This window comes from Oncorhynchus mykiss, chromosome 6 (genome assembly GCF_057628025.1).
Source record: "Oncorhynchus mykiss isolate SJ-2025 chromosome 6, ASM5762802v1, whole genome shotgun sequence".
NCBI lineage: Eukaryota > Metazoa > Chordata > Actinopteri > Salmoniformes > Salmonidae > Oncorhynchus > Oncorhynchus mykiss.
The window spans coordinates 9,520,001-9,535,258 of record NC_143027.1 but is presented as its reverse complement, the minus strand read 5'-3'; the positions used below and the strand labels follow the sequence as shown (position 1 = coordinate 9,535,258).

Sequence of the window (15,258 nt, the reverse complement as noted above, 5' to 3'; positions counted from 1 at the left end):
CCAGAGTTCCTCTGTGGAGATGGGAGAACCTTCCAGAAGGACAACCATCTCTGTAGCACACCACCAATCAGGCCTTTATGGAAGTGTGGCCAGACGGAATCCACTCCTCAGTAAAAGGCACATGACAGCCCACTTGGAGTTTTCCAAAAGGCACCTGAAGAACTCTCAGATCATGAGAAACAATATTCTCTGGTCTGATGAAATCAAGATTGAACTATTTGGCCTGAATGCCAAGCATCACATCTGGAGGAAACCTGGCACCATCCCTACGGCGAAGCATGGTGGTGGCAGCATCATGCTGTGTGGATGTTTTTCAGTGACAGGGACTGGGAGACTAGTCAGGATCGAGGGAAAAATGAATGGAGCCAAGTACAGAGAGATCATTGATGAAAACCTGCTCCAGAGCCCTCAGGACCTGAGACTGGGGTGAAGGTTCACTTTCCAACAAGACAACGACCCTAAGCACACAGTCAAGACAACGTAGGAGTGGCTTCAGGACAAGTCTCTGAAGGTCCTTGAGTGGTCCAGCCAGAGCCCGGACTTGAACCTGATCGAACATCTTTGGAGAGATCTGAAAATAGCTGTGCAGCAACGCTCCCCATCCAACCTGACAGACCTTGAGAGGATCTGCAGAGAAGAATGGAAGAAACTCCCCAAATACATGTGTGCCAAGCTTGTAGTGTCATACCCACGAAGAATCAATGCTGTAATCGCTGCCAAAGATGCTTCAACAAAGTACTGAGTAAAGGGTCTGAATACTTATGTAAATGTGATATTTCAGTTTTTTTATATACCTTTGAATAAATAAAAAACGGTTTTTGCTTTGTCATTATGGGGTATTGTGTGTATATTGCAAAAAAAAAAACACAATTATTAATTTTATAATAAGGCTGTATTTGGAAAAAGTCAAGGGGTCTGAATACTTTCCGAATGCATTGTGTATCTCACACAGCCACTCTCTCTCCTTACACAGTATGTTCTCGTGTCTCATGAGGACAGTCTGGTAAATCTCAGTCTCTCTGAACCAGCTGGCCTCTTCGGTGGTGAAGAAGACTTTGACGGCCACCCTCTCTCCTCTCCACTTGCCCATCCACACCTCTCCGTAGCGGCCCTTTCCAATCTGCTTAACCATCTGAATCTGCTTGGCTATGGTGCGCTGCACCTGGGAGGAGGAGCAGAGGGGAGGAGGGCGATGTCAGACAAGGTTCCTTCACATTGGTGGTAGACGAGGGGAGTTTCCCCCTACTGTGTGGTAGATGAGGGCAGTTTCCCCCTACTGTGTGGTAGATGAGGGGAGTTTCCCCGTACTGTGTGGTAGATGAGGGGAATTTCCCCCGACTGTGTGGTAGATGAGGGGAGTTTCCCCCGACTGTGTGGTAGATGAGGGGAGTTTCCCCCGACTGTGTGGTAGATGAGGGGAGTTTCCCCCTACTGTGTGGTAGATGAGGAGAGTTTCCCCCTACTGTGTGGTAGATGAGGAGAGTTTCCCCCTACTGGGTGGTAGATGAGGAGAGTTTCCCCCTACTGTGTGGTAGATGAGGGGTGCTTCCCCCACTGTGTGGTAGATGAGGGGAGTTTCCCCCTACTGTGTGGTAGATGACAGGAGTTTCCCCCTACTGTGTGGTAGATGAGGGAAGTTTCCCCCTACTGTGTGGTAGATGAGGGGAGTTTCCCCCCACTGTGTGGTAGATGAGGGGAGTTTCCCCCTACTGTGTGGTAGATGAGGGGAGTTTCCCCCTACTGTGTGGTAGATGAGGGGAGTTTCCCCTTACTGTGTGGTAGATGAGGGGAGTTTCCCCCCACTGTGTGGTAGACGAGGGGAGTTTCCCCCTACTGTGTGGTAGATGAGGGGAGTTTCCCCCTACTGTGTGGTAGATGAGGGGAGTTTCCCCCTACTGTGTGGTAGAGGAGGGGAGTTTTATGTGTGGATTAATTGGCGGAGTAGAGGACCTTGTGCATTTCAGGTAAAATAACAACTCAATGTTTATATCCCAGGACAAATTATCTAGCAACAGCAAGCTAGCTAAATAGGACAAATTATCTAGCAACAGCAAGCTAGCTAAATTGCCATAAAGGTTTAATGCTTTTCGACCTGTCCCCAAATGAATGTAATTGGTTCAGAGTTTGTTGTGATATTTTAACCTGCGTGTCGTGATTGTGTTTGGTGTGGGGGGGGGGGGGCAAAATACATTTATGCACGATGGCGCACGATGGCGCACGATGGCGCACGCGCGCAGCCGGTTTGGGTTCCGTGTTAGGCTTTCTCTGGCCCAGAATGCACTGTGGTGCTGAAGTGACGTGCAACACACACGTGGCAAAATGGTTGTGATACAATGGAGAGTTTTTCCTGCACAAAAATAATTACAAAAGCGTTGTGGAGACACAGCTCATGTGTAAACATTTTTGTACAGACTGACAAACCCTCTGTCGTAGCACAAACATATCAGTCGTATTATTGTGTTGTTCATCAGTTGTACTACCTGGGTGTGTGGGTGTCCTTCAAATATCTCCTTTCTCCTGAAGTGTACACTCCTTCACTACTTCCTACAAACCCTTCTCCTGAAGTGTACACTCCTTCACTACTTCCTACAAACCCTTCTCCTGAAGTCTACACTCCTTCACTACTTCCTACAAACCCTTCTCCTGAAGTGTACACTCCTTCACTACTTCCTACAAACCCTTCTCCTGAAGTCTACACTCCTTCACTACTTCCTACAAACTCTTCTCCTGAAGTATACACTCCTTCACTACTTGCCACAAATCCAAAGTATTGCATTGGTCTAGACATGGGCTAGTGGGAGTTTTCACAGTGTTTCTTACACCAGTCATTTCTTTTACAATCGGTGAAGGGACGTGATTAAATCCAGACTTAGGGAGGATACAACTAGTGAGCTGGTGGTAGAGGGATGCAGTGTGTATAACATACCAGCAGGGGGAGACCTGAGCCACTGCCTGAACTCTGGGACTGTTCTATAAGGTCTCTGAGAGACTCTCCCGGAGGGATGTAGGACTCATTCTGCTCCAGACCAATGCTGTAGCGCGGCCCAGACTCCTGGCGCTTGTACCTGCAGCACAGCCAAACACACACACACATCAGTATACATCAAACAACCCTTTAATGTGAGTAGTCGGTATGTAATATCAGAATTCTGGATGATTCAAACATTGACTAGAAAACATGTCATATCAGAGATATATGATTCTTCGTTGTGTTCAATTATCTTCATTCAAAGTACAAACAATACTTTTCCTGTGGATTCATCAGACAAAACAGAAACACAATAAAATAACAGTCTTTTTAAAATGCATTTGTTCCCAAAGTGGAATTAATATTTTAAGTACGGATGAACAAATAGACTGTGCATGTACTGGGAATATCCTTATTTATAACATGGGTAAGCGGTCATTCTAGAAAAGGACTAAACCTGGACTAGGACCTAACCCTGTTCCTGGAGAGTTACCGTTCTGTAGGTTTTAACTCCAACCCTGTTCCTGGAGAGCTACCGTCCAGTAGGTTTTAACTCCAACCCTGTTCCTGGAGAGCTACCCTACAGTAGGTTTTCACTCCAGAACCTACAGGACGGTAGCTCTCCAGGAACAGGGTTGGAGTGAAAACCTACTGGAGGGTAGCTCTCCAGGAACAGGGTTGAGCAGCCCTGTTCTAAAACGTTCTCTCGAGGCTAACTGAGTCTCACCTGAAGTAGCAGAACATAACGATGAGAGCCAGGATGATGCTGCACACAGTGACGGAGATTAGCAGAGCCATGTGGTGAATGTTCCCATCTGCATAATCTACAGAGAGAGGGAGAGGGGGGTGAGAGAGAGAGAGTGGAGCGAGAGAGGGGGGAGGGGGAGAGGGCGAGGAGGAGGGGAAGAGTTGGAGAGAGAGGGGAGTGAGAGAGGGCGGGAAGGAGGGTTTTAGGGGGAGAGAGAGGAGGAGGAGAGAGAGGGGGGAGGGGGAGAGGGTGGGGAGGAGGGGAAGAGGGGGAGAGAGAGGAGGAGGAGAGAGGGGAGTGAGAGAGGGCGGGAAGGAGGGTTTGAGGGGGAGAGAGAGGAGGAGGAGAGAGAGGGGAGTGAGAGAGGGCGGGAAGGAGGGTTTGAGGGGGAGAGAGAGGAGGAGGAGGAGAGAAGAAACAGGGGGAGAGAGAGGAGGAGGAGGAGAGAAGAAACAGGGGGAGAGAGAGGAGGAGGAGGAGAAAAGAAACAGGGGGAGAGAGGAGGAGAGAGAGGGGAGAGAGAGGAGGAGGAGGAGAGAAGAAACAGGGGGAGAGAGAGGAGGAGGAGAGAGAGGAGGAGGAGAGAAGAAACAGGGGGAGAGAGTAATAACGGATCACTTCATATAAGTAACAGATCAGATATTCAATACAAACACATCCCTTTGGAAATAGACAACAGTCATAAACAGTCATCATTAAGTCATGTTATTTCAAGGTTCTTTATTGTTAATCCAACATGTTATACTCTCTCTCAGTTCCACACACACAGTGGTGTCCCCAGGGACCAGCGTGAACTAGCTGAGGGAACCCTAGCCCTGATCGATAGGATCTCTTCCTGAAGCCCGCTTCTCGAGTTTCAGATTGATGACACTGCTGGCCATGTCCGTTGCTTTCTCTGGGACTCTAGTCTTACTGCCACACCTACACACACACACCCACACCCACACACACACACACACACCCACACACACACACACACACACGACCTGCCGTTGTGTGTGAAGTCCAACACATCCTTTCAGTCTGACACACACACACACGTGTACACACACAAGAAAGAACTGAAGAAATAAATCTAGTTTTGGGACTTCTACAGAAACCCTAGCTAGTGATCTCTTGGGCCGATTGTGGGCCAATCACTGCAGAAGAGCGGAGCTATGGAGCTGACTTTACCGCCTCCATTTCACCTGCTTCTCTCACTGGTGACTCGCTGACACTGTCACCTCGCTGGGCCCTGACATGGTCACTGTCACCTCGCTGGGCCCTGACATGGTCACTGGTGACTCGCTGGGCCCTGACATGGTCACTGGTGACTTGCTGGGCCCTGCAACTGGTAACTCGCTGACACTGTTACCTCGCTGGGCCCTGACATGGTCACTGGTGACTCGCTGGGCCCTGACATGGTCACTGGTGACTCGCTGGGCCCTGCCACTGGTAACTCGCTGACACTGTCACCTCGCTGGGCCCTGACATGGTCACTGGTGACTCGCTGGGCCCTGACATGGTCACTGGTGACTCGCTGGGCCCTGCCACTGGTAACTCGCTGACACTGTTACCTTGCTGGGCCCTGACATGGTCACTGGTGACTCGCTGGGCCCTGACATGGTCACTGGTGACTCGCTGACACTGTCACCTCGCTGGGCCCTGACATGGTCACTGGTGACTCGCTGGGCCCTGACATGGTCACTGGTGACTCGCTGGGCCCTGACATGGTCACTGGTGACTCGCTGGGCCCTGACATGGTCACTGGTGACTCGCTGGGCCCTGACATGGTCACTGGTAACTCGCTGGGCCCTGCCACTGGTAACTCGCTGACACTGTCACCTCGCTGGGCCCTGACATGGTCACTGGTAACTCGCTGGGCCCTGCCACTGGTAACTCGCTGACACTGTTACCTCGCTGGACCCTGACATGGTCACTGGTAACTCGCTGGGCCCTGCCACTGGTAACTCGCTGGGCCCTGCCACTGGTAACTCGCTGACACTGTTACCTCGCTGGTCCCTGACATGGTCACTGGTGACTCGCTGGGCCCTGACATGGCCACTGGTAACTCGCTGGGCCCTGCCACTGGTAACTCGCTGACACTGTTACCTCGCTGGGCCCTGACATGGTCACTGGTAACTCGCTGGGCCCTGCCACTGGTAACTCGCTGGGCCCTGCCACTGGTAACTCGCTGGGCCCTGCCACTGGTAACTCGCTGGGCCCTGCCACTGGTAACTCGCTGGGCCCTGCCACTGGTAACTCGCTGACACTGTTACCTCGCTGGGCCCTGCCACTGGTAACTCGCTGGGCCCTGCCACTGGTAACTCGCTGGGCCCTGCCACTGGTAACTCGCTGACACTGTTACCTCGCTGGGCCCTGACATGGTCACTGGTAACTCGCTGGGCCCTGCCACTGGTAACTCGCTGGGCCCTGCCACTGGTAACTCGCTGACACTGTTACCTCGCTGGGCCCTGACATGGTCACTGGTAACTCGCTGTCACTGGTCACTTCTATCTGTGTATGTGAGTGTGTGTGTATAAAGTATATTACTGGGTGTTTTGAGTGGGGGCAGGGTGGGGTGCAGGTCTTTGTTGCAGTAGTCCTGGTCAGTACAGCACTCCAGGGATCTTCTCAGTCGGGAGTTGCCTGTGTCCTGGAAGCACAATTACATCATATGAATGCATTAGATACTGTTGCTGTTCAAATTCTCACACTGTTCCCACAAGTGTAGCAACTTTCATGCTTTTATGAAAATGTTTTGACCCAAGATGGGCAAATATCGCCTGGAGTACACCTCGTACAGACAATACATTGATGAATTGAAGATTTGTTTGTGGTGTGCTGACTACACTACATGACCGAAAGTATGTGGACACCTTGTCGAACATCTGATTCCAAATCATGGGCATTAATATGGAGTTGGTCTCCCCTTCGCTGCGAGAATAGCCTCCACAGGCTTTCCACTAGATGTTGGAACATTGCTGCAGGGACTTGCTTCCATTCAGCCACAAAAGCATTAGTGAGGTCGGGCACTGATGTTGGGAGATAAGGCCTGGCTCGCAGTCTACATTCCAGTTCATCCCAAAGGTGCTCAATGGAGTTGAGGTCAGGGCTGCAGGCCAGTCAAGTTCTTCCACACCAATCTTGACAAACCATTTCTGTATGGACCTCGCTTTGTGCACGGGGGCATTGTCATGCTGGAACAGGAAAGGGCCTTCCTCAAACTGTTGCCACAAAGTTGGAAGCACAGAATCATCTAAAATGTTATTGAATGCTGTAGCGTTAAGATTTCCCTTCACTGGAACTAAGGGGCCTAGCACGAACCTTTGTAAAACAGCCCCAGACCATTATTTCTCCTCCACCAAACTTTATAGTTGGCACTATGCATTCGTGCAGGTAGTGTTCTCCTGACATCTGCCAAACCCAGATTCGTCCATCAGACTGCCAGATGGTGAAGAGTGACTCATCACGTCAGAGAATGCGTTTTCCACTGCTCCCGAGTCCAATGGCGACGAGCTTTACACCACTCCAGCCGACGCTTGGCATTGCGCATAGTGATCTTAGGCTTGTATGTGCTCCCGACGAACAGTTGTTGTGCTGACATTGCTTCCAGAGGCAGTTTGGAACTGGGTAGTGAGTGTTGCAACCAAGGACAGACAATCAGCACTCAGAGGTCCCATTCTGTGAGCTTGTGTGGCCTACCACTTTGCGGCTGAGCCATTGTTGCTCCAAGACGTTTCCACTTCACAATAACGGAAATTATAGTTGACCGGGGCAGCTCTAGCGGGGCAGACATTTGACGAACTGACTTGATGGAAAGGTGGCATCCTATGACAGTGCCACGTTGAAAGTTACTGAGCTCTTCAGTAATGGCCATTCTACTGCCAATGTTTGTGTATGAAGATTGCATGGCTGTGTGCTTGATTTTATACACCCGTCATCAACGGATGTGCCTGACATAGCCCACATATACAATATATACAAAAGTATCTCATTACCTATGGACTGTATCTACTACGAGTAATCAGCAGCCGACCTACTTTGAGAATGGATCTGAGAATCATCAATCATTATTCATTGTGATGTAATATGCTAAACGGATTCTAAAATCAGCACTCCTACTCCGAGACGATTGATACATACAGTAAGTCCCCTGATTGTGTGTGGAGGGCATTGTCTGCTTTCTACTGTGCCGTCCAGGTGGTTGGTGCTGCTGTCAGTGTCCAAAAGGTGTGGATTTACTGGTGTATGATGAAGTTACCCTACGCGCTGATCTGGGTCAGTTTTGCATTTTCTCCATTATTTGTTAAGGTTAGGATTGGTGGAGGGGAAGCTGATCCTAGATCTGTACCTAGGGGAAACTTAATCACAGAGTGGTTTCACTGTGGTAGAGTGAGGTGATTTCACTGTGGAAGAGTGAGGTGGTTTCACTGTGGTAGAGTGGAGTGGTTTCACTGTGGAAGAGTGAGGGGTGGTTTCACTGTGGTAGAGTGGAGTGGTTTCACTGTGGTAGAGTGGAGTGGTTTCACTGTGGAAGAGTGAGGGGTGGTTTCACTGTGGAAGAGTGAGGGGTGGTTTCACTGTGGAAGAGTGAGGTGGTTTCACTGTGGAATAGTGAGGTGGTTTCACTGTGGAAGAGTGAGGGGTGGTTTCACTGTGGAAGAGTGAGGGGTGGTTTCACTGTGGAAGAGTGAGGTGGTTTCACTGTGGAAGAGTGAGGTGGTTTCACTGTGGAAGAGTGAGGTGGTTTCACTGTGGAAGAGTGAGGTGGTTTCACTGTGGAAGAGTGAGGTGGTTTCACTGTGGAAGAGTGGTTTCAGTGTGGTGGTTTCAGTGTGGTGGAGTGGTTTCAGTGTGGTAGAGTGAGGTGGTATCAGTGTGATGGAGTGGTTTCAGTGTGGTAGAGTGAGGTGGTTTCAGTGTGGTGGTTTCAGTGTGGTGGAGTGAGGTGGTATCAGTGTGATGGAGTGGTTTCAGTGTGGTAGAGTGAGGTGGTTTCAGTGTGGTGGTTTCAGTGTGGTGGAGTGGGGTGGTTTCAGTGTGGTGGAGTGGTTTCAGTGTGGTGAAGTGGGGTGGTTTCAGTATGGTGGAGCGGTTTCACTGTGGTGAAGTGGTTTCCCTGTGGTGGAGTGGTTTCAGTGTGGTAGAGCGGGCTGATTTCAGTGTGGTGGAGTGAGATGGTTTCACTGTGGTGGAGTGAGGTGGTTTCCGTGTGGTGTTTTCAGTGTGGTGGAGTGTGGTGTTTTCAGTGTGGTGGAGTGGGTTGGTTTCAGTGTGGTGGAGTGGGGTGGTCTTACTGTGGAAGAGTGAGGTGGTCTTACTGTGGAAGAGTGGTTTCAGTGTGGTGGAGTGAGGTGGTTTCAGTGTGGAAGAGTGAGGTGGTCTTACTGTAGAAGAGTGGTTTCAGTGTGGTGGAGTGAGGTGGTTTCAGTGTGGTGTTTTCAGTGTGGTAGAGTGGGGTGGTTTCAGTGTGGTGTAGTGGTTTCAGTGTGGTGGAGTGGGGTGGTTTCAGTGTGGAAGAGTGAGGTGGTCTTACTGTGGAAGAGTGAGGTGGTCTTACTGTGGAAGAGTGGTTTCAGTGTGGTGGAGTGAGGTGGTTTCAGTGTGGTGTTTTCAGTGTGGTAGAGTGGGGTGGTTTCAGTGTGGTGTAGTGGTTTCAGTGTGGTGGAGTGGGGTGGTTTCAGTGTGGAAGAGTGAGGTGGTCTTACTGTGGAAGAGTGAGGTGGTCTTTCTGTGGAAGAGTGGTTTCAGTGTGGTGGAGTGGGGTGGTTTCAGTGTGGTGTAGTGGTTTCAGTGTGGTGGAGTGGTTTCAGTGTGGTAGTGTGAGGTGGTTTCAGTGTGGTGGTTTCAGTGTGGTGGTTTCAGTGTGGTGGTTTCAGTGTGGTGGTTTCAGTGTGGTGGAGTAGGGTGGTTTCAGTGTGGTGGAATGGGGTGGTTTCAGTGGGGTGTTTTCAGTGTGGTGGAGTAGGATGGTTTCAGTGTGGTGGAGTGGGGTGTTTTCAGTGTGGTGGAGTATGATGGTTTCAGTGTGGTGGAGTGGGGTGGTTTCAGTGTGGTGGAGTAGGATGGTTTCAGTGTGGTGGAGTGGGGTGTTTTCAGTGTGGTGGGGTGGTTTCAGTATGGTGGAGCGGTTTCACTGTGGTGAAGTGGTTTCCCTGTGGTGGAGTGGTTTCAGTGTGGTAGAGCGGGCTGATTTCAGTGTGGTGGAGTGAGATGGTTTCACTGTGGTGGAGTGAGGTGGTTTCCGTGTGGTGTTTTCAGTGTGGTGGAGTAGGGTGTTTTCAGTGTGGTGGAGTGGGGTGTTTTCAGTGTGGTGTAGTGGTTTCAGTGTGGTGGAGTGGGGTGGTTTCAGTGTGGTGGAGTGGGGTGGTTTCACTGTGGTGGAGTGAGGTGGTTTCCGTGTGGTGTTTTCAGTGTGGTGGAGTAGGGTGTTTTCAGTGTGGTGGAGTGGGGTGTTTTCAGTGTGGTGGAGTGAGGTGGTCTTACTGTGGAAGAGTGAGGTGGTCTTACTGTGGAAGAGTGGTTTCAGTGTGGTGGAGTGGTTTCAGTGTGGTGGAGTGGGGTGTTTTCAGTGTGGTGGAGTGGTTTCAGTGTGGTGGAGTGGGGTGTTTTCAGTATGGTGGAGTGGGGTGGTTTCAGTATGGTGGAGTGTTCCTCAGACTTACCCTGCACTGGAACTCTGATCCCACCAGACCCAGACATCCTGATGTGAGGACAGGGACCCCTCCCTCCTCTTCATCCACCATGGTGAAGCAGTACCCATCCGTCCTAAATCACAACGCATCACATTAAATCCCTGCTGCAGTGTGTGCAAACCTGGTCAAGAACTACAGAAAACGTATGATCTCTGTAATTGCAAACAAAGGTTTCTGTACCAAATATTAAATTCTGCTTTTCTGATGTATCAAATACTCATGTCATGCAATAAAATGCAAATTAATTACTTAAAAATCATATAATGTGATTTTCTGTAAATTTGCAGTGTATCAAATACTTGTTCTCTCCACTGTATATTATCAACAGCTTCATCTAATTAATTAGTGATCGGGGCTAATTAGTCAAATGTTGTGAGTACTATTCACAACTGGTGTGTGTGTGTGTACACGGTTTACTATACTTGTGATTATCAGAAGGACAAGAATAGTGAGCCAACAAAAATTCTGGAGAAGTGATGACATTTTACCGGTCCTCACTTGTAAAAAGTCTTAGGGTTTTAGGTTTAGGGGAAAAAGGGATTTTGAATGGGAATTAATTTTTGGTCCCCAAAAAGTCCTCACAGGGTGAGATATTAGCCCAGAGTACTTCTGTTTCATGACGTTAATGATGAATTCATGTTATAGTCAAAGTTGGCAAGAGACAGAGTAATTAGCCACGGGTGTTATTGTGTGTGACAGCTTGTGCGTTAAACTAATTAGCACAGCACATCAGGCAATAATATAGAACGTCAGGGAATATTTGAGGGTTGAGTTGCTAAGGGGAAAACACATCGACAGGGAACATGTCAGCGAGCAAGCGCCACACTCCCTGCTAAGTTTTCACTCCAAACAAACTGCATTAGGCAGAACAATACACATGAAACTGTTAAATCATACTGTAAGTATACTAGCAAGGTGAAGTACTGAAACACGTTTTCTTCCATGGTTATCAATACAGCCTAAGGATAGAATGAAAGTGGCCCATACTCACAAATCGTTTAAACATGCTGGTCTAGGATCAGTTTACCCTTTTAGATCATAAGTAATAAGATTATATGGACAGAGAGGACCTGATCTGAGATCAGCACTGTGAATGTGGATGGGCCAGAGTGTTGGATCTGCATGTGCAAGATGAGCATCAAATATATGCGTAGGATATAGTGTGTGTGTTTGGTTTTACTATCCTTATGGGTACCAGAAGTCCTCACGAGGATAGTAAAACAAGGAATTCGGGACAAGTGGGGACATTTCACCAGTCCCCACAAAGAAAAAGGCTATTTTAGGGTTAGGGTTTTCGTTTAGGAGTTAAAGAAAATATGATTTTGTAATGGGAATCAATTGTTTGGTCCCCACAAGGATAGTAAAATAAATGTGTGTGTGTGTGTGTGTGTGTGTGTGTGTGTGAGAGAGAGAGAGTACATTCGTGAGTGCATGTGTGCGCATACATCCGTGTGTGTGTGTGTATATGTGTGTGTGTTGGGCCCACACCTGCAGGTGTTGTTGGTGGAGTCCTCAGGACAGTGGTGATAGCAGTAACACCAGAGCTGTCGCTGGGGCAGGGCTGGGGCTGTGCTCCCACTGGCGTCCTTTTCACTGTCCACCACCGCCTTCCCCAAAGTCCTCAGCAACATACTGTCCAGAACGTTAGCTATAAGGACAGGACACAGAGAGACAGAGGGTTAGACTTAGGATTCACAAGCAACAACCTCAATCAGAATGTTAACAACAAGGACAGGACACAGAGAGACAGAGGGTTAGACTTAGGATTCACAAGCAACAACCTCAATTAGAATGTTAGCAACAAGGACAGGACACAGAGAGACAGAGGGTTAGACTTAGGATTCACAAGCAACAAGCACACCTTCATTAGTTTGGTCACAAAAACAAGTCATTGGGATGGGCTGGGGTTGGGATGGGATGGGCTGGGCTGGGGTTGGGATGGGATGGGCTGGGCTGGGCTGGGCTGGGGTTGGGATGGGCTGGGCTGGGGTTGAGATGGGCTGGGCTGGGGTTGGGATGGGCTGGGCTGGGGTTGGGATGGGCTGGGGTTGGGATGGGGTTGAGATGGGATGGGCTGGGGTTGAGATGGGATGGGCTGGGCTGGGCTGGGGTTGGGATGGGCTGGGGTTGGGATGGGATGAGCTGGGCTGGGGTTGAGATGGGCTGGGCTGGGGTTGGGATGGGCTGGGGTTGGGATGGGCTGGGGTTGAGATGGGCTGGGCTGGGGTTGGGATGGTGCTTGGGTTGGGATGGGGTTGAGATGGGATGGGGTTGAGATGGGGTTGAGATGGGATGGGCTGGGCTGGGGCTGGGCTGGGGTTGGGATGGGCTGGGGTTGAGATGGGCTGGGCTGGGGTTGGGATGGGCTGGGCTGGGGTTGAGATGGGCTGGGCTGGGGTTGGGATGGGCTGGGCTGGGGTTGAGATGGGCTGGGCTGGGGCTGGGATGGGCTGGGGTTGGGATGGGCTGGGCTGGGGCTGGGGATGGGATGGGGTTGGGATTGAGATGGGCTGGGCTGGGGCTGGGATGGGATGGGGTTGGGATGGGGTTGAGATGGGCTGGGCTGGGGCTGGGATGGGATGGGGTTGGGATGGGATGGGCTGGGCTGGGCTGGGCTGGGCTGGGCTGGGCTGGGGTTGGGATGGGGTTGAGATGGGCTGGGCTGGGGCTGGGATGGGATGGGGTTGGGATGGGGTTGAGATTCAACATTTGTTTTTGTTTCTCATTGATTATAGTGTTGTTGTACAAGTCAATAATAAACAGCTGTTCACAAAAAAAAAAGATTACATGTCTTGGAAGTCGTATTCCAAAATAGTTACACCCAAGTAGCCGTTGTTGTTCTATAGTCTCCAGCGTTTCCTACACACACATCCCGGTTCAAAAGAGCACCTGTTTGTCACATCAGGAGAAGAAAGTGGAAGTGTTCTAAATAGTATCCTGCACACTACTTTTAACAAGAGCCCTATGGACCCGGTTCAAAAGCAGTGCAGACTATAGGGAATATGATGCCATTTGGGACGCAGAACTTTCATTCATACGTTAGGGGGTTTTCATTCATTCTGGCACACTCATTCAGACCAGATGCTTCACAGCTGCATCATGGAGATCGTCCAAAAAAATAAAAAAGTAAGTGTCCTTCCTTGTTACAATAAACACTAGCCGTCATACGATACCCACTCCAAAGATTGACTTCACACCGATCAAATGGTCCAATCTGTCAACAGCGGAAGAGCTTTCCAGACAGAGTGGAAGACCGTGGAAGCAGGTAGCCAAAAGAAGTAGGACATTATCTTTATTATGTATAGACAACAGCTTTACAGAAAGCCTTGTCCCTTAATATGTATTCGGCATATACACTGAGTGTACAAAACATTAGGAACACCTTCCTAATATTGTGTTGCACCCCCAATCTGCCCGCAGAATTGCCTCGTCTAGGCATGGACTCTACAAGGTGTAGAAAGAATTCCACAGGGATGCTGGTCCATGTTGACTTCAATGCTTCCCACAGTTGTGTCAAGTTGGCTGGATGTTCTTTGGGTGGTGGACCATTCTTGATACACACGGGAAACTGTTAAGCGTGAAAAACCCAGCAGCGTTGCAGTTCTTGACACAAACCGGTGCGCCTGCCTGTCACCTACTACCCTACCCCGTTCAAAAGCCCTTAAATCTTTTGTCTTATCCCTTCAGCCTCTGAATGGCACACATTCACTATCTATGTCTCAATTGTCTCAAGGTGTACAAATCCTTCTTTAACCCTTCTCCTCTCCTTCATCTACACTGATTGAAGTGGATTTAACAAGTGACATCAATAAGGGATCATAGCTTTCACCTGGATTCACCTGATCAGTAGTCTGGTACGTCATGGAAAGAACAGGTGTTCCTAATGTTTTATCTACTCAGTGTATAAAAGACACGTGTGACTTTTGGGGACATTCATTACTTTTGCCAGTTGCCTTCTTGGGGTGGTTTCCTGGACACAGATTAAGCCTAAAAACCAGCCATATTACACCAGACATGTTAGATCATTTCAACGTCAGGACTGATCTAACAGTAGTCCTGGACTAAAAAGGGCCTTCAGTGCAGAATCAAAATACTGTTTAGTCCAGGATAACACTGCATCTGTGTCTGGGAAACCAGGTATTTGTGTAGTAAAGCTAGGACTTTGAGTGGAGTTTACAGGACAGGATACTGAGGAAGAGGAGGGGTTTTACAGGATACTGAAGAAGAGGAGAGGTTTTACAGGACAGGATACTGAAGAAGAGGAGGGGTTTTACAGGACAGGATACTGAGGAAGAGGAGGGGTTTACAGGATACTGAAGAAGAGGAGGGGTTTACAGGACAGGATACTGAAGAGGAGGAGGGGTTTACAGGACAGGATACTGAGGAAGAGGAGGGGTTTTACAGGACAGGATACTGAAGAAGAGGAGGGGTTTTACAGGACAGGATACTGAGGAAGAGGAGGGGTTTACAGGACAGGATACTGAAGAAGAGGAGGGGTTTTACAGGACAGGATACTGAAGAAGAGGAGGGGTTTTACAGGACAGGATACTGAGGAAGAGGAGCGGTTTACAGGACAGGATACTGAAGAAGAGGAGGGGTTTACAGGATACTGAAGAAGAGGAGGGGTTTACAGGATACTGAAGAAGAGGAGGGGTTTACAGGATACTGAAGAAGAGGAGGGGTTTACAGGATACTGAAGAAGAGGAGGGGTTTTACAGGACACGATACTGAGGAAGAGGAGGGATTTAATTGACAGGATATATATTTTCAGGGCTGTTAATCAAGGCTGATGATTGGCTCTTTCGTCTTTGCCACAGCTCCTCTCATCAAAGAGCTTTGACACCTCATGATAATCTATTTTACAC

General features: G+C 49.4%; 1 protein-coding gene across 4 annotated transcripts in view; it reads right to left on the bottom strand.

The window, feature by feature from the left end:
• The window catches only part of bmpr1ba (bone morphogenetic protein receptor type 1Ba), a 155,941-nt gene that overhangs the window by 5,704 nt on the left and 134,979 nt on the right, over positions 1-15,258 (bottom strand). For all 4 annotated transcript variants that reach the window (XM_036979376.2, XM_036979377.2, XM_036979379.2 and 1 more), the window contains 6 exons: positions 11,882-12,041; positions 10,364-10,466; positions 6,249-6,351; positions 3,696-3,792; positions 2,927-3,065; positions 970-1,162 (listed from right to left, as the gene is read on the bottom strand). In XM_036979376.2, the coding sequence (XP_036835271.1) occupies positions 970-1,162; positions 2,927-3,065; positions 3,696-3,792; positions 6,249-6,351; positions 10,364-10,466; positions 11,882-12,041 (795 nt within the window). The remainder of the gene's footprint in view (positions 1-969; positions 1,163-2,926; positions 3,066-3,695; positions 3,793-6,248; positions 6,352-10,363; positions 10,467-11,881; positions 12,042-15,258) is intronic.